Source organism: Metopolophium dirhodum, chromosome 1, assembly GCF_019925205.1.
Source record: "Metopolophium dirhodum isolate CAU chromosome 1, ASM1992520v1, whole genome shotgun sequence".
Taxonomy (NCBI): domain Eukaryota; kingdom Metazoa; phylum Arthropoda; class Insecta; order Hemiptera; family Aphididae; genus Metopolophium; species Metopolophium dirhodum.
The window spans coordinates 98,527,178-98,548,447 of NC_083560.1; the positions used below are offsets into that span (position 1 = coordinate 98,527,178).

The following is a 21,270-nucleotide window of genomic DNA, read 5'->3' on the forward strand; positions in this document are numbered from 1 at the left end:
TTCAAATCTCCCGTCGTACTGCACTTTGTTAGTATTTAGTGTCGTACACGTACTGCACATAATATTATCATCGATACCTATACTATTATATTACAATATTATAATATTCTGTAATACTGTAGTTGAATAATATATATATAATATCTATTGTTGATTTAATAATAGTTAATACATGTTAGCTGGCGATGGCAGTTGTGATTTGTGAACGGCCGCGACGACGATGGCTGCCGAACTGCAGCGGTACGAAAATACATATTATTATTATTATTATTATCGACATGGAAGTTTTCGGCGTATTCGGTGCTCGCCGCGAATCGTTCATTAATTGGCGTGTCGGGTTGTATACGCAATAATAATAACGACATTATTATAGGTACATACGAAAATAATAATAGAACCGAGCGAAAAGAAAACCCGTCGCCCGCGTAAAACTCGTGTCCGTGCGCTAAAATAATATTGTTTTTTTTTATTATTATTTTCAATCGGCAACCGACCGACGTGTGTCACTCGACCGTCGTCGCGCGCCAACACACAAAGCACACCGTTGTAGTGCTATAAAGCTGCTGCCACACAACACACAACTGTGCATTATAATAATCATATGTACATACGCGAGTATAGTGACGGCCTGTCGTTGGAAGTGCACTCCAAATAACTACGACGGCGATGACGAGTGGTGGTGTCTCAAATAATATTATTATATAGGTAGTAAATATAATGTACAGGGTGATGATTTTTTTTTTTACGTAAGGCACTCGTCTTCTTGGTCAATTATGCGTTTTTGAAAGAAAATTATAATGGTGTTATGCGGTAGGTACTCGTGACACTATAGTTATATACTTTACTGTATTTTATCCCTTGGGCCACTCTACTGGTATTAAACTTAAAACTTATTCGATCCACTAATGGTTTGGTTCTGATACGGGTTGAAACTTGAAGCATTGAAAACCTAAACACATCTATATACCGTGTGGTAAAATATTGAAGGATTTATATTTTATATATATACCTAGGTACTTCGCATTGTATAAAAACGTTATTTTTTTTTCCAAAAATGCGTGTCTAGAGTTGGAAAAATCACCTTTCATCGTAGTATCTATAATATTGTTATCAGACATCGGCTGTGCGTGTGCTGCGCGGAATAAAAAAAAAATGACCGTTCGAAAACGCCCGCGCGGCCTGTCGTATACACGTATAATGTATAAATGTAATATTACCCGCGTCCGGCCATGGACGTCAAAAATAATATTATATGGTATACGTATTTATATAATATTACATTATGATAATACTTAATATAATATAATGTACGTTATGCAGCACAACACAATAATAATAACGTTATATACATGCATAATTTATGTGTTATAGGTACAATTTGTGCGAACACGCGATAAATCCTGCAGCGGCGGCGATCACGGGGTGGGCGTGCGAAAGACTATTCCGATAATCATAATAATAATATGTCTATGATGATAGAAAATATTATAGCATTCGAACCGTTTATCCGTTTGATAAGCCGCATATCCGCGCGCGTTGACGGTGTAGTGTATGATATAATATTATTGTGTCGTATCCGTCGTAGGTATATAACAATATTAAATCGGTATCCTACGCATCAGACATGGTCGCGATAAGCTAATATTACAATGCATTAACATCATAATTTATATCCCTGATGACAAACTATTATGGCTGGCAGCAGTGGCGTAGCCAGGGGGTGTTTTGGGTGTTCAGACACTCCCCAACGCCGATATTTATGCAAAAAATTTTGTTATTATTCAAAATGATGTAATATTTAATACTTGCAAAATTAACTTTATAAAAGAAATTATGTATCGACCAAAGTGTGTTCCTAAATTATAATTATAATTTTTTTGTTTATTGAGGTATTTTTAGTTACCTAAATACAATTAGTATGTTCAACTTCTTTTTAATTTCCATTGCATTAAGTTTGTGTATAAAAATTTAAGATATGTTTAATAAATTATTTCATTTGATCTTGTAATAACTATTGGTGGTCATAAAAAGGGCAAACTGATACTTTTATTTCCAAAATTTTTTTTGAACCTAATATTGTTCTAAACAATCTATAACTGTGATCCTACAACAAGCAAGTCTTAATCTATAGGTTCTTAAATGGCCATTGCTTATAGCTTTTAACTGGTAATGTGTTCACATTTAATTTGTGGGTACAAATAGTTAAAGTGGCCATAGCTGGTGACTCCGCCCTACTATATATATATAACTATTTGATTCATATTTCTACAAAATATGCTGTCATTGGTTCTATTTCATACTTGATATTATTAATATGAATATTGATGACTATAATGGAGAGTGTGTCAAGTCGCTCATGCATGTTATAATTAAATATAAAATTAAAAGACCCCTGAAAAAATCCCGGTTGGGGGGTGGTTAATAGCTGCAGTGCGCGTGTTTGATTTTACACATTTATAATAGACACACACAGATTTTGATTCAGATTTAACCAGAACCGAGGTTAAACGTGCCTAACCCTGAGAATCGCGTGGACGGGTAAATCATTCACCCTGTGAAAAAATAAACCTAAACAAAACCTTATTCGTCGTTATATTATATAGTGTTGTGGTAGAAGGTCTCGATGGCCGATAGGTCTTTACTTTTTTATGTGTGTACCTCCTATACAAATAACTTTTTTTTAATTATAATCATCCCGTACCCCGGTCATGCGGTAAATATATTTCAACGCTTTTGAGCCGAAAGAAAAACCCGTTTCGGTATACTACTCCTCCATTCAATTTTTTTCTTTTAAGTAAATAGTAAATACACTTTTGTTTAAATTCTGAAATAATGGCCAATCACTCCTTATACATAAAAATGTAATCATTTTTTTGTGATTGACCTATTATATCAATATACAATGTTTTATACAGAGTATAGACCCCCATAAATATTCTTATAGGTACTGTTAAATATTTGTTTTAAAAATAGCCAGTCAAATTGAATGTTAGGCAAACGCCAAGTACATGAGACTATGAGAGATTCGTTTGTATGTCGATTGCATGACGTGCAAAAATCGGTCAAGTATTTCATCGTATTGAGACGTTTTAATTTTTTTTATTTTTATAATAAACGTAGGTACGTTCAATATGCACAATTTACCCAATTAGCAAAAGTGTGCGTTAAAAATAAAATCACGAAAAGTGAGAAATAAAAATAGTTTGCATATTTATTAAACAAGAAACTTTTTTAAAAATAAAATTAATGAATATCATTAAACTACAAAAAAATAATTTGATGTCATACCTACATATAACTTTAAAACGTATTTCTTAATGGTTATACGATTCAAGTATTAAAAATATACCTGTCGGAAAAATAATTATACATATTTATTTTTAATTTCCATATAAATAAAAAATACATTTTATATAGTTAGGATTTAAAAAAAGCATTTGAAACTTCTACAAAAAAAAAAATGTATATAAACGTCGTAAATTCATTTAAAAACATAAATAGCGAAATGTATACCAATTCCATCCCCATGTAAAAACATTATTTTCCATTCAAATATTTTATTTATACGTTAGGTTAGGTTAGGACTGTCCAATAGAAATATAAGACTGAACTTTAAATCGGTTAAAGTTTTATGATATTTAAATTTTGCACCAAGATATTATTTTATTTTATTTTAATAATATATACGGGCAACACAAAGAAAGATACAATTTTTTTCATTTTTTTGGACTCCTAAGACCGAAGTGGTAATAATTTTGAGTAGATGTATGAAATAAAAAATGTGAATGATAAGTACGATCGGATGATTGTAAATTGATGTTTAGTATAGTGTTGGTGTATAAATATATAAATGTATAGCGCTAACTGAAAGTATACACACTATATAGTATACGATTCATTAAAAGTAATGCACTAATGCTTCAGAGTTTGATTATGATAACTTTATATTACTATTATTGTAATAGACTGAGAGATACGCGACCACCAATATCTAATAAACAATATTATAAAATAAAAACATAATTTAATAGACACAAATTGTTATCGGGACGCAATTATATCGTATAATTGTTGGCCCGGCACGGGAATTAGCGTGCACCACTTGCATCGTATCACAATAATTAGTATACATATTTATTTGTTGAAACGCGCGACTCATGGGTATAATACAATCGTCACCGGTAGACGATAGTGCCCCCAAGAAACAGATTTGTGTTTCATTTAAATCGTGTCACCTTAAAAAAGATCTCGTAAGTAAAAACAAATGTCTAGTGAAAACCCAAAGAGACGAAGTAATGTAATTTATCCTATACATTTCAAGAGAAACACATACTGTTTATCTGACATAACTAGACAGTACGAAGAGTAATATATCACATTTGACATCAGAACGGTTCACTGCAGTCTGCAGGCAACAAAAAAGCTCCACAAATAAAATGTCCTGATTAAACTACTTTTTGGTTTATTGAAAGATATTGATCTTCTATAATTCTATCTAAAAAACGATCAGATAAAGGTTTTACCAAATATTAATATTAATACTTAATAATAAAAATATTCCAGTTCCAGTAGATGCTTTTAATGTTTTTAGAAAAATGTACTGGCACCGAACAGAACTAGTATTCGGAAAACAGCAGTACTCAAATATAATATCATATTATATTATACACTGAATGATTTAATTATTAGACGTGTACCGAACGCAATATTATCTTTCTCGTTCGAAAAACGACACCTTTGCCGAGTTCTTGACGACACGAACGAAACTACGAAAGTCTTATACAATTCGTAGCATCGATCCTCCGCCCACCAATTGTCTTATTATTGTTTTGGCGGTTTGTATTCAATAATAATTATTATTGTCACGGAGTAATATACGAGAAGTGAATCGCGGAAATCCACCGCAGTACCGCACTGGTGCATTTCGCGGAATAAAACGAGAGCGTAATTATTATTTACGTCGTCGTCGAATTACGACGTGTGTACGAGTAATAAAATATGTCCATTCGAAACGCGAGGCACGGCGACTTGAGAAGAAACTTATGTAATGCATTATAAGATTATTAATACCTACCCAAACGATCAAACTTGGTTCGCTGTTCAAAGGATTTTACAGCGTTCTACACTCGCGACTCGATCGTACATAATATTACTGTACTTAACGCAGTGTTTGTATATATACATAATGTACGATACATAATATTTCCATGTATATAATTATTATTCGCTATTTTTTTTCTCATTCTCCGTCGTCGCTGCCGCAGTGTACGAGTACGATGTATAATAACGATGCATAATTATATAGAGGTGCATTACATTCGTGTTCAAAACCGTTACGTTATCGATAGGTTTTTTTTTTTTTCTTAAATTGTTTTTATTATTATTTCGTATTACATCGACACATCGTAAACATACAAATACATACACTTTGGACGGGGAACTTGGATGACCGAGGAACATAACGTTAAATAGATTCGACGTATGCCCGCGCCGCACGACTACGCCTCACCCCTCGGGCACTACAATATAATATTATAAAGTCGATCACCCGGAAACCGGATATTATAGCGGATTCGCGGGAATCGTCATCGTCCCTCCTAATCGTATAATCGTCGCAATAAAAAAAAAAAAAAACCCGGAAATACTGCGACAGCATAAAATACCTATTACCTGTAGGTGTATTCATTTTGTATCTACAATTCGGTCCACTGCAGCTTTATAGAAAGGCAAGCTTATCTTATTTTTTATTCTTCGCGATTTCAGATTATGCACTGCACATAACGGAAAAATAAATGATTTCATATTGACTTGATACATTATTGTTCGTTTAATAATGCTTTTTTGTTTGAATTTTACCATCTTAAAATATGCAATTTAAAAAGCATTTTTTTTTGTCTGATCATTTGATATTTTAGAAAACAACACATTAATCGAGTTGAGGTCGACCTATCAGACTATCAAACCTTATGACGCATAATATACAATGTTATTATGTATATATAGAGGAGCTGTGGGTGGATACTAAGGTTTTCCGGGGTGACGACCTAAGTCGGATAAATGAGTGTGTGTGTGTTGGGGGGGGGGGGGGGGGCGGACAGCCACCAAGGACAATCGATCGGTGTTAATGTACTTATCGCGGGTAAAATGAAAATTGCTGAAAAAAACGGTGAAACCTACCTACTCACAACTCACATACAACCTACAACGGTTTAGACTATAGGAACGGCCAATGGCTGATGTAAGACGTATCTTCAATTAAATCAACTATGGCACTAATGTTTATATTTGTGACATATTGATACCTATGTTATATCAAATCGATACGATTTAATTATAATATTATGCTAAGTATACGATGGAAAGAAAAACAAAATTTAATTTATTTTTGAAGATCCTATTTCGTATAATATTCTATACACGGTACTATGCAAAATTTACTTTTATCATAACAACTGTTTCTGAATAGTTCTTTCTCTTAGTTTCTCTGTCCGTTGATGATATACTACACTGAAAACACGAGATATTGTACATTTTTTGTGGGCTTATGCGTGTGATAACCTGATAAGTCACAAACTCACAACCATAGCCCTTGAGAGTATATATAGTACGTAACCATGTATACTACACACACACACGCACACACTATCGGATACGGCGACAACAATAGGCGAAATATTGTAACAAAAACGCCACAGTCGTACAAGGCGCATATCGATGCAATTAAAAAATAAAATTAAAAAAGTCTCGTCGACGACTACCTACTTTCTAAAACGGTACCAAGAAGAAAAAACCGTTAGCATATAATATAGGTACTGACTGCGTGTATATATTTATGTGCACTTACACTTATATATTTATATGGATGCGCATACTTGGCTATATCTATTTACTATTAACTCCATAAATAGTATATACATAATAATATACCACCCGCCGTCGATTCGGCAGCGGGTTTTGTCTTTTATTATTAAGAAAAAAATACATTTAATGATAATAATAATAATAATAATAACAAAATTGTGTTATGTAATCCCCAGGTATTTATATATAATATTATATTAGCAGTGTGCAACTTTTTACTCGGCGGTCGTTACGCGTGCACACACATACACACAAACACATACTATATAATATTATATACTTGCCTACACACGCATACTTACCCACCCCGACTCCTTTAAATATTGTACGAAATAAGGTTTAATGTGTAATGTGTTGGTAAGAGGGGGGTACATTGACGTGGTAACGTCGGCGAGGGAGAGCGCGAGTGAATGGCGTTTACGGTTTGAGCGGGGAGTAAAGTGAAAGCGCAACGGTAAAACGAGAAAAAAAAGCGCTGGGTGGATGCGGCTACCACGAAGACGACGACTATGCGTATAATTATCATTTGTCGGATGAAGCAAGTGAGGCTGACTCAGATTCTCACACCACTTTATTACGAAAAGAAAGGATAATATATTTTTTATTATGTTTAGTATTTTCACATCTCCATTATTGACGTCCCGCCGTCCTGAAATTCCGAAAACTATTTACACAATAAAATCGTCGACGTTTTATACTATGTATGTACTATCTGTATGCGCACGATAAAGGATAAACAATCAATACAACAGATAACCAACAGTGATGTATATAATAGCTGCAGGGTCAGCGATATCGACCATCGGCCTTTGTGACTTGTGAGCCCGGTCAAGAAAAACAGAAATTTGTTACAGTTGTTCAGTGCATATAAATGGTAATAATTAATAAAACTATATCACATTAACTAAAAAATAAACAAGGACCTCAAGTATGCCAAGTATGCTCACTGTCCAGTATAGGATGGTCCATCCCAAACAAAAATTAAAAAATTACAATCTCTCCAATATAAATTCTCGAGAATAGCACGGATCACGTGACATAAACATTTCACAACGACACGGGATTACCCTATACATATCAACATGAATAACAAATAAATTAAAAAGCTTTCACGACAAAATTAGATTAAAACCACGTCCACCCCAAGATATATTTCTAGAAGACCACGACCACTTACTAAAGAAAATATTTCTCTATTGTATTATTTGTAATATTTTTGATGTAACATTGTAAAAACATTGAGTATGTTGACACAGTTAATTGATCAATACAAATATATATCACTAATAAAAATATAAGACAGGCATGGTGGCCGGTGGGCTTGGGAATATGGCGGTGGGAGGTCAGCTGAATCGCAGCTTTTTTCCTCAATATTATGTGAACCTTAATCTGACATAATCAAATATGAGAATTTTGTTTCAACAAGATTGTACATGTACAAAAATAATTTAAAAATTGTACACAGGCTTCTATAGAATCTTAATATAGTGTATCTATAAAAAATAAATAATTTTAACGCATACCACTATATTATGTTTGTTATAGTTTATTTTAACCATGGGTATTAAATGTTCAACCGATGGCTGACAATAAAAGAAACTATTTTTATATTCCTGCCTTTAATCTTTTTTTTTAAATTTCTTTACTATTTCCTATAAAATAATATTAAACTAATACATTATACCATTGGTTTTCAAGTGCCTTGGCTAAAATAAATAGAGCTATAGTGTTACACACTATATATTGTTATTATGTATAATATTATACTCTGTTAACCAATATTATACAGATTGTGTTTATTTATGCTCTACAGTGTGCGATAAGTTCACAAGGTTTAGATTTTTGTACATTAATTTACATTAATAATATTCCCAACTAATTATTAATGGAATAATCGTTTCATGTACTATGTATACATAACCTCATTAATATAATATATAACTAATATTGGTAAAATAAGTGTGGGCTAAAGTAAAGTTTAAAGTGGTAAAGTTTGTATGACAATTTATGAAACGCAATTCATTAAAAAATAATAATTCAATTTCAATAACAAATTATAATATGAACTGTTTTTTATGCAAATGTTTAAAATGTATTTTTGTTTGTTAGTTTACCTAGAGATACTAATTCGCAATTTTTAAAATGAGTGATATTGAAATACTGGTTACGCCACTAACCACTGACTGTGATGCTAAGCCAATAGACATTTGAATAGACAGCCGCGGTGGTTACGTTTAAAAATAATAATTTTCTACCCGCTATACACAAGACGTGTTATACCCGTAATCAAAAATACAAATAATGTATGAAATTGGCGGTGTTTAATGAGTCGTACACTTTGTAGAGATTTATTTTTTAAACGTTTTTCTCTAATTTCACGAAAACGATACTGAAAAATCTGATATTATACTAAATATTATGCCGATACTACGCTAAAATATCTCGAAACTACACTACATTTCCAATCGATAATACATAGACTATAAATGTTGAACCTTTTTGAATTCCCTGAATCTCCGCATTGCATAATAACCGGAAAAACTAATAGTTGTAAGACCCCAAGTTGTTTTTAGGTTCGCTTGTCAAAAGTCCACAAATAAATTCGTTTAACCGCTCAGCTACCTATACCGTAGTTAATACGATGAACCTAGGTATATTCTAAGAATTTTTGTCTACGCCGCATCGACAGGTTAGGTTAGGCAAGCCCTTCAGAAAATTGTTTGCAATTTTAATCTGTTATATATATATTTAAATACACCCATGGTTCTTGTGAGAAGGCCGGTTTCAGTCCACATTTTCAATAATAGTCCACTATTCACCTCACCTCTTTTCGCCATTTACTCTCTCCATTTACACACTCCACAACTAGATCCAAAATAAATCACAATTTTTTTTTAACCATGTACCTAAGAGGATTTAAATGTAGAAAATGTTCATCCTATATAAGTAGACATACCTAATAATTTAAAAATAAAAATAAAATACTTTAAAATACTTGGTTTAATATAATACAAATTAATATCAAATAACTAAATGTTTGATCAAAACTTTTGAAGTTTTTTTTAATTAATTTAATTATTTATAGTTGAAAGAAGTCATATTGTGTTTATTCTTATTATTACCAACTCAGTGCCTTTATGGCTATATAATATATAATGATAACATTTTTCTACAGTTACGATCTTAAGTATCAACAAACAAACAATTTATTTTCTACAGCACAAAACTTTTCTCGATAGCACTTTGGAAAATACCCAAGAAAAACGAGGCAGAAATAATAAAATAACGTAATTGTATAGCATTAAATAATATAATATTGATGTACAATAAAAATAACGTAAATTATACGTATGTAGTTGGTATAGGTGCGAAATGCCCTCTACCACCCTACAGAAATTGACGCTGAGTTGGGATATTGAAAGCAGAAAAACGTGATTTTCTTTAGACACATACTACTATTATAGTACCTACTTTAATAATAATAATAATAATAATAATAATACAGGATGATTATTTTATCGTGAACCATGCAAGCGGTAATATCTTTGAAAATATGCAAATTAATTTAATTTTTAATTTTAATACCTAAATATTATACCGATAACCATGCACCACAGTATGTTTAAGTAAATTATTATAATTTAACAATTTCCCGTGTTTCCAATATAACATAATATTATTGTTATTGATCGGTTTCCAGAAAAGAATTTGACAGTATAAGTTGGAAGACAGTGTTCGCAGCCCCTATTCTCCTTATGCGCCCTTTATCGCGTTCAGTTTTCAGTATAATATTATATGATTTAATTTGCTCCGTCGTCGCGTACATTGCGGCCACAAAATATATTATTGTAATACTACGCACGCCGCCGCCGATGACCGTGTCGCGAAATTATCAGACACGACAATATTATATTATTATTATTTATTATCGTGCGCACTGTGCCCCGCTAATGCAATAATAGGTAATGCATTCGCGAAGTATTATATCAGTGCGACCTTTCAGACCTTTCGCGGCTCGCCCGCCCGCAACGTGACTCGGGACGGTCTTGTACGGTGTATTCCAATTGTTATATTTTGCTTTTGAGAGCCGCCGCTGTATATTTTGTTGCATTCACGTGCAGATCACATAACGCAAGTATGAAGTGACGCAAATACACCACATACTGTCGTGTTTGGCCGTGTGACTGGCAAAATACAAAACTCGCGTATGATGCACCTACGTTAATATCGACAGTCCTTTTTCGCCAAATTTTCTCCAAAGTACTAAATCTACTAAATAATTTGAACATGAAATTTAACATCATCAGGAATTTTCGATATTACCTATAACCTATGACATAACAAACGGAAAGTTCATTTGGACTGTGAAAAGTTAAGCTAGATGTATATATTTTATATATTTTAATGTATATATTTTACCACTCGCGGTTATCTTCAAAAGCTGAAATTGACCTTAGTAGGTATTTTATTTTAACGTGTCATGACTATTTAAGTCATATACTTATATGAACTACAATTTATAACACGATATAGCTATTTTCAAATTTAGATTACACCGTGTCATTGCTGTAAAATGTATAAGCCAGGTAAATTTGGCGGGAAAGAGCTGTCGATAAAAATGTATTTTTTTAGTTTTTATTTTTCGATTTCCTCCGTCTCGTTCGTCATTTGACGATTGTTAAAAACTTGCCAGGTGAGAAAAATGTTTTCGATTTCGGGGGAGGTAGAGACTGGCAGCGAACATTCGAGATTATTATGGCGATTGTAAAGTATAATAGATCTTCTGAACAACGTGTTTAAATGCATTTTCGTTATCGTTATTATTATACATGTATACCCACTCCGGTTGAATTTTAACAGGTACCACCGACCAGTGATAAAATGGCGATGTACAGGTACAGATTAATGTATGAACACAATAACGGAGTATATTATCAATTTAATAAATAATATAATATTATACTGTGTGTGCGTATAAATAATAATAATAATATTATAACGGTACATTTTGTCGTCGCGCGCCGCCGCCGCCGCCGAACGGTAACGGTTACGGGTGTACTCGGACGAAGGGGCGCGGGGAGTAAACAGCTGACCGCCGCCGATCGTGTACATACCGTTACGCGCGCGGAGCATAATAATGTAATAATTATGTACAACAATTTTATCGTTTCGCCGGGTCGTAGCGGACGCGGCGCGCGCGGATTTTCCGCACGATTCGCGATTTGCGGGCGTCGTACGAAATATATTATTTTTTTTTACGTATCGTACAACAATAAAATTATTAAATCACATGCACTCTATCGTCGCCAAGTACCGTTCGGGGGGAGGGGTTACACGAGATGGAAATACTAAATCCGTTAACGACTATAATATTGTGTGCACCGACGACGAAAATAATAATAATAAACAAACAAAATATTAGAATAATAATGAATGTTCACCAGAAATGCACTAAATACGGACGGACGATTAACAGTGTTCGATAATTTGCGTCTGTCGTACACATTACAATATAATATTATATAGTCTTATTGTGCATTTATGCAGCTTTTGTGCTAGTGGCGTAAAATCCAATGTACACGCAGCCATTTTGATAGTTGAATACTTGAATCTATTACCAATATGACATTGTATAATAATATATACTAGTATCGTCAAATGGTCAAATTTGACCATAACAACTAGGTGTATACTACATTAGTTATGTGGAGACATTAAAATGGTCATATTTGCAGTGTGTATCAACCAGGGACAAAGATCTGTGGTGGTCAATTTTTGTCAACATAAATACTATTAAAATATACCTACATTTAATTCTTAATTTAAATTTTTTTATATCGTACAATATAGGATTCACAGTCTATAGCAGTAGCGTATCTAGGATTTTTTACGGTCTGGTACACATATATATGTATAATATATTTTATATATTATTTTATTATATCATACATATCTATCATTAGAATATAGTAATATCAGGATCTGTAGTACCTATTATAAAAAAAATTGGAGAAATAATATTTCTGGAGGGGAGGGGCAGTGCTTCCCTGGATCCGACCCTGGTATCAACGTGTATAGGACTGAGATACGCGCATAGGATTAAAATTCTAAAAAAATATTAAACAGAATACGAATTTGTCACGGATTCCTTTCGAGATTGACTCTATAAGATAACTTATCAATAAATAATGTATTATTCAAGAGAGACTTGTAAGAGGAAAATGAATTGTTTGATTTTGGACTTTGGGCTTGGTAGGTAATGATACCACGACAGCGATAGATTTGCGAGGAAAAAAGAAATATCTATAAAATTGATTAGAGCTTAATCGATCTGCTTGCACTTGTTAGTATATTATTATTATTTATTATTATTACGTTATATAATATTCGTAGTAGGTAGGTACGAAATTTCACTGCATCAAAATGTGGCTGTTGATTAAATTGAAAACATCAAAAGACGTTTATCACCTTTACTGGCGACGCCAAAAACAACAAACGTTCAAAAATTGTAATGCAAATTACGCGACCGTGTAACACGCAAAGCCCTATTCACACATGCTCTGTCAGGAACCCAGGAATTGATAGCCACACAAATAGTTAATTAAGAGGACATCTCATCACCCGCATTTTGTGTTGCCTCCGGTCTTGCAAGTCTTACCACGTAACATGGCAAATTTACGTTTAGCAGTTCTCATTTAGCTTTGATAGTGTTAATAGTTAGGAGTGAATTTACCATCATCAAACTTAAAATGTACCTAAGAAAATATTCTGTCGGTTGTTGAAAGTGTATTATTTCAATATTTTAATTATGAAGCGATAGATGAGCATTTTTTATTTGTAATATTTTTCACACCCATATTACTTGCTCCAAAATTAAAATATTGGAACAATATACTTCAATAAACTACATCATATTTTATGACCTTTAAGTTCCGAAATAGGTAAATTTACTCTAATATTAAAACACTAACGAAGCTAAATGAGAATTGCTGAACGTAAATATACCAAGCCACGCACTTGAAATACGGAGACAACCGTACTACACATGCGGGTGGAACAAGTTGGACACAACCCACGCGTTTATATTATACATGTATACTGTATAATAGTAGCATACTGTAGTAGCATGACGTGTGCAAATAACACATATAGCTTTAGGTTTCCGCTCAAATATTGTATGTTAGATAACATCTTTCATGTAATATGAATTCTAATATATATTGCGTATGAACGAAACTGCGGATAATAATATTCAATCGTCCAGGGATGATATTATAGAACATCAAAGAACATGCCTCGACGTAGAAAAATATCGAGCACACGGAAAAGCATTTAAAGCGTGCACGTAATATTGTATAACCTAGGTATATATCTACAGTATTAATAATACGGAATGAGTTAAATTGTAATTATAAATGAAAATATTATGAATTTCACCTATACCTAAATAAATATTATCGAGATATTACACATTATTATAATATATGTTTTAATATGTTATGCGAAACGAGGTTTTTATGTTTTTCACATTACAGTGCCGCCGCCGCCACAATAATAATGCACTTTGATTGATATTGCACCGGAAACAATATTTTTTAATTTTACGGTTCACGTCGACCGTTCGTGTGTGTGTGTGTGTGTGAGTGTGTGTGCATTCGTGTCGTCTATATTTTATCATGTAAATACGACTCACGTAATATTATATAATTTATAGGTACATATACGAATATAGAGAAAATGTGCCGTGCCGTGGCGGTGTGGTGACCGTGGTTGTACACGGCGAAAAACAATTAATTTTCCCTGCCCTGGGGTTAGGGGAAGCGAAGCTCCTCTGATTCGACCCCGAAGAACGCGGACGCATTCCTTTTTATATATTTTATTTATATTTGAACGATTATTATTATTATTTTGTACCTCGCCCCCACTGCAAACATATTGTAACCATATAAAACATGTTACAACTTTTTCCAAAATATATTTTTCTTCATTAAATATTTTAGTCCACACTAAAAATGTGCTACTAAACTGTAATTGATTAAACCACAAAGGAATAGTAGGATTTGTTTTTAATATAATATTTAGTTATTACCTATTTCAAAATAAAATAAAAGTTGCACAGCTATCACTATGTATACCTATACGTGTGACCAAAATGGACATAAAAAAAATTAATAAACTCATTTTAACCAAGTTTGGTTAATATTAATGTTCTCCTTGTTATAACTTTAACTTTACGAGTTAAATTTATTGTTGTAACGCGAGACAATTTTTTTTTCATTAACTAAATAATAGCTACCTATATAAGGTGGTCAACCTTTGGACTTTATTGTACTACAATATATTATTACGTAAGTTTTACAATAATATACAACACCTACGGCCGACAATCACATGATATATATTATTTTTCGTTCGCACATAATAACAATATTGAGAGGCGCGTGCGCGCGACATCGTCACACACGCCCTTACCTTGCGCACAACTATTTAGACATATTATAACAATATAGTACACTGAGCCGGAAACCGTTGCCGGTGTCGTAAAACCGACCGTAAAACTATATAACCGATAACGCGGTACAATAAATGCCTCTCGAAAGATGTCCTGCGCGACATACTTTGTGTTGGGTGGAGAACGCGTGACGGCGTGCAGGTAGTGATCTGCACGCGTCTACCGCGGTTATGATCGTCTGGCACGACCGCGGGAAACCAAAACAGCCGGGAGGTAGAAGGGGGTGGCGAAGGGCTGTAAACGAAAAGACGACTTCGGGTTCATATTATATTAACCCTTTCAGCGCAATAATCTCATCTGTCCTACCCTGTACATATTAGGGTTAGGCGTTTTCGATATAACATACGCGCCTAACTGTATATAATATTATATTATGTGATGGTAATAAAACGTACAGGCCGCAGCAACAATGACGACGACGACTTTGTCCACTGCTGTCGTATAATATAATAATATAATACCTATATACTCATGCACATTACTATTATTATTATTATTATTATTATTATATTTTTTCTTTTAATACGCACACGCGTTCCGTGTGCACGTATGTCGTATAATATAATATATTAAAATAATAATATGCACAAGATTGCCACCGTTGTTTGTGAAATGTATTCATGATTCTCCGATTGTACACCTATTGTGCGTTTTATTTAAATTTTCGATGATATTTTACAAGACACTGCTACAGTTATGGACCACAGTCGGATGAACGACGAAAAGCTCGTGGAAATCGTTCCGGCTTAACCGCGATCCCCCCCCCCCCGCACTCGTCACCGCCACCGTTCCAAGGTGGTTAATAATAATACAACGCCGCGTCGGCGTCGTAATAATTATCACATCATCGTAATATTATACGGTGGCGGCGGCGGCGGCGGCGTCCGAAAAATTCGTTGGTTATACGCGCGAAACGGCGAAACCAGCAAACACTGTTATCCCGTATAAAATTATCGTTTATTATTGTCGTCGTCGTCGTACATTATTTAAGTCCAATCATATCGAATTTTACACTGAGGAGTCGGTCGTTTTCAGGTTGTGCGCGCCCCGCTGCTATAATAATAATAACAACAACACAATTAACAATATTATGTTGACTTAGCGTCAACTCCCCGCGGGTCTCGTGGTGATTCAAAAATTCGACTGAATTGCCCTCAACATTTCTCACGAAACTTGGGTAACACCGTTTAGTGAATTCGCATTGTTCGTATACAGTATTATTATCGTCATCACTGTGAGGACTTTTTACGTAATTTAATGATACATTGCAAAAAAAACTTTGTCGTGTGTTCAATGTGTATATAACAATATTATTGATGATTATATAACGTATAAGTAGTACATATCATATCAATTTTTCTGACGTATAATTGGTTATTTTAGGTTTTGGATAAACAACCGTAATATAAAATATATAATTGGTTCAGCTATTCCTCGTATGAGGAGAATTAAAACGTACGTTATAAGGTCGACCATTCATATTACAAAATAGGATTTAAAGATCTAGCTGTAAATACTATATAAACATAGAGAGAGGATAAGATTAATGACGATGGTATTTTAAAAGCATATTGGCTTCTTGGATGTAGAGACATTATATACAATTATAAAATATTGAACGTGCTCACTGAAGAATAAAAAATATCATGCTGTAATTATTTTATTGTTTTTTTGAGAATCATTTTTTAATGACGAGTGGGTGACCTTTTAAAACTCTATGGCTTATTTTGAACCCTGATTTTCCAAAAGTCGACTACTAAATCCTAGTTACGCCCATGCAGTGTTATAATTGGTATTAGGTATATAGAATATACAACGTGCAATTTATAATCAATGGTATACGTAATTTGTTGTTGGGTTTTTATTTTGCGGAGCGCGCCCGCGCAATACAAGTCGTTTTGCATATAATAATCGCAATAATATTATATAGAAAATACGCGGCCGGTTATAGCCATTCGCGATTGCTGCTGCGGAGAACGCGAACAGTATACGATTTGTTTTTTTTTTCCAAACACATTTTCTGGTGACGGAATTACGCAAGCGGCGGCGTCGACGACGACAAGACTTTCTCCGCGTAAATACACTTATAATATTATTATATTATTATATTATACTATAACGTGCGCAAACCGCAGCGGGCGCCGCCGAGTACCGACGACGACGGGGCAAAGGAAACGCGAAAACGAAAGAGAAAAAAACCACACGACTCGACGTTACACATAAACATAATAATAATATGTGATAATATTAATAATAATAAGTTCATTATACGATAACTGCCTTGTTACAATAAAAATATTTATAATAATATATACCTAATACACAAATACGCAATAATGATATTATTTCATCGTGGAAGGGGAAATCGTACACGGAACGTGCAGGAGTTTTTTAGTATCACAACCGTTGTTGCGGGATTATATATTATATGCGACAATGTGTAGATTCAATTTTGAAAAATTCGCGAAAAATTATCACAAGATCTTGCGTTACAATTTGATCCGCAAACTTTATCATTAATATTATTGTGATGCAGCGAATGCGCTTGTCCGTGTGTAGACTTAAACCGAATTTATATTATTTTTTTTTTCTGGAATGCATTTCGACGCTGTAAGATTTTTGCAGGAAAATATATTCGATTTTCGTACAGATACGGTGTAGTGGCTCGTTCGGGCTCGCAGAGAAAGATTTCGTGCTGTTGCGGCGGCGGCGACCGGATATAAAACGCGCGTGGAGAAACTTTCGCCTGTTACGACGACGGCCGTTACGCAACGGACGTGGCGAGCATTCGCGGACATTCTCCTCCGCCACTACCGCCGCCGCCTCTCTTTCCGCGCGCCATCTCTTTATTAATATATATATATATATATATAACACGAACAAGATAATAATATAATATAATATATAATGGTATCGAATAAGAGAGAGAGTTTCTCGACACAACCTGCACTCTACGCACAGCAATACTGAAATAACGCTATTATAGTATTATTACTTTTACGGGGCGGCAGGTGTTGCAGAAAACCAAACTCAATACTGTGCACGTTCCCCGTACTTTACGCTACGCTAATCGGTAATCCCCAAACTGCGTTACTCGATATGATAATATATAATATAATATATTGAGCTAAGCGTACGCCTACATTATTGGGAGCACGATTCGATGATTTTCTCGTATCTATACACAACCATGTAGAATATAATATAATAAAGCCACATTGTAACAATGTCGTTACAAAGGCGGCGATGTTGTGATTGAGGTGCAGGGGTGGCGGGGATCTCGCTTTTGCGGAAAGATCGATTACGCGCGCGTTTCACGAACGGCTGCCGCCGACTCGGGAGCTCCGTATATATTATTATAATTAAATATTATAACAGCTGGCCGCGACGACGACAACGACGACTTAAATGCTTACGATTTCATACTTCGCACGATGACGCAGACGACGACAACAAATAATAATAATACGTGCCCGTAATGCGCCTAACGTATTACAATATTACTACTAAAATACAATGTATACAACTCGTATCGAATGTATCAAATTACAGTACTTAGTCGGTGCATATACCTTTTCTCAACACAACGCTGGACGACGATCCCGACGATGGTGGCGGCGAACAGCACTGTTGCAACAGCGAAGTGGTCGTGGCCGCTACCGCACTCGCTACCGTCGAGGCCTGTTGCTGCTGCTGCTGCTGCTGCATGTCTCCAACGACGCCGCCGCCGACGCCCTGCGATGGCGACAGTCCGACGGACGTCACGCCGGCACCTGCCGACGGCGATAGCAGAATGCTGTTGACGGCCGCGTTGGCTGCCGCCGACGAGCCTCCCGCGTGCAGGTGTTGTTGCTGCAGGTGGTGTTGGAGCTGCTGCTGATGGTGATTGTTATATTGCTGTTGTTGCTGTTGCTGTTGATGTTGCTGTTGCTGTTGCTGCTGTTGATGGTGGTAGTACGGCGACGGCGATGGCGACGAAGACGATATGGGCGACGACGAAGACATTTATTATGCCGTCGTTGACAATGACTGTGGTTGTCGCGGTCGATTGCGACTGTCGATCACGTGTCGTTTGACATCGCCTACGAACCGGTGGCGCCAGCCGACATCTGAACCGCGTGCGGTTTTTACCGATAACGATGATGACGATGATAGTGATGTACACGGTCTGTCGTAAGCGATATCGCTATATGCGCTGGTGGTATACCGTCCAGGAGACGAGTCACTGCCGGTGGTGGTGCGCCAGTCGGCAATCGTCTTCGTCGGTGTTGTCAGCGGTGGTGGTCATCGTCCGACAATCCTCACGCGTATCGTCCTTTTCCCGCGTCGTCCAGCGACAGCGATGATCGCCGTCGGTAGTTATTATATTACTGTAAATATTACTACTATCATTGATTATAAATACTATTTATAATCAATGCTACTATTTATTGCACCGTTGCGTAAATCGCTACCCTACGACCGGACGACACTATATACCAGACGGGTTTCCGCCGTTATCTGTCGGTGTTATCGTGCGCACGGCGGCGCCAACTGCATAATAATAATATTAATATGGTACTGCGGCGAATCCGTCCGGGACGTGCGAATGACGGCGAAAGGTTACGACGGGACGACGCGAAACGGCGACGAGCGTGCGGTACAATATTACTACAGTGGTACAAGCGTGTGCTCTATAATATACGGTAACGATTTATATACCTAGATTTATATATTATAAATTTATAATATATTGCAAAAATAATGAAAAATATAATATATAATATTTCATGTGCAAAAATAAATAAATATTCTCGATTGCAATAATATCGTAAAAAAAGGTTAATACGCGGTGGCGATGATAATATTATGATACGTGCGTATATCGAAAAAGTCGAGTATATTACGCACACGCGAAAACGATACGTTTTTGGACGGCGGCAATGCACGTACGGCACGCAACACACAGAACCAATACGTCGGACGGCACTCGCTCACTAACTAACCGCCGAGTACAGTGACTGAGTACTGACGTAGTCTGCGGCGGCGGCAGTGGCGGGCGGCAGCGCGGTCGGCGGCGGCGGCGTCGGTGGGCGGCGTAATAGCCATTCACCGACGGTACACAGTCGGTGGAGAACTGCGTGTGTGTTTGTGTGTATACCGTAAGATGGGTGGGAGGGGGTAGGGGAGGGTTTTGGTGAGAATACGAAAGAATATTACACACACACGCGAACTCAGGCTAAGTGTATATAATATATATATATATATATATTCGTATATTCGCGATAAGGAAAGAGTGAGAGAGAGAAAGCGGCGATCGTGTGCGGTGCGCGAATAAGTGCGGCGAGGAGTGACTCGCGGAAGAGAGAGAATATTAAAATAAATAAATAAAAAAACTGTATGTGTTGTAATGTGTGTGTGTGTGTGTGTGTGTGTGTGTGTGTGTGTGCACGCTCGGAAAGAATAGGAAAGAGAGTGTTGTGCGAGCGAGAGGAGCGAGGAAAAAAAGTGTATATAAATACGGTACGTATACGACGCGAGCGACATCAAACGAGTGCGAGTGAGTGAGAGGTGGGTGCGCGGCAAAGGGGATGAGTGAGTGAGGGCGAGGCGGCGTCGAGTCGAGCGCACGACAGCAGCAGAGGCGTCGCGCGAGCGCGCGCGCGCGCATCGCCGCCGCCGCCTAGGCTACGGCTGGCGGCGGCGGCGGCGTCGGTCGCATTTCGCGCGTCGTCGATGCCGCCCTGCGCGCTCGTGTTGTGTGTGTGAGTGTATACGTTATTATACACCGTACCCAAATGCGAGTATCATAACGACATATTGTTGTTGTTATTGTTATTGTATGCGCGCGTGACAGATAACTGAAAAAAATTTAAATTTCGCGTCGACGTCTTTGTCACCCGCGTTGCAGTCGACCG

General features: G+C 35.9%; 1 protein-coding gene across 4 annotated transcripts in view; it reads right to left on the reverse strand.

The window, feature by feature from the left end:
* LOC132934655 (probable nuclear hormone receptor HR3) overlaps positions 1–21,270 on the reverse strand; it is a 75,629-nt gene that overhangs the window by 23,607 nt on the left and 30,752 nt on the right. The window contains exon 2 of one of the 4 annotated variants that reach the window (XM_061001011.1): positions 18,946–19,743. The exons of 2 other annotated variants lie outside the window; for them this stretch is intronic. In XM_061001011.1, coding sequence (XP_060856994.1) covers positions 18,946–19,378 — 433 coding nt within the window. In that variant the 5' untranslated portion in view covers positions 19,379–19,743. Of the gene's footprint in view, positions 1–18,945; positions 20,380–21,270 lie in introns of those variants that run through there. One more of the 4 variants, XM_061001081.1, reaches the window with a different exon arrangement.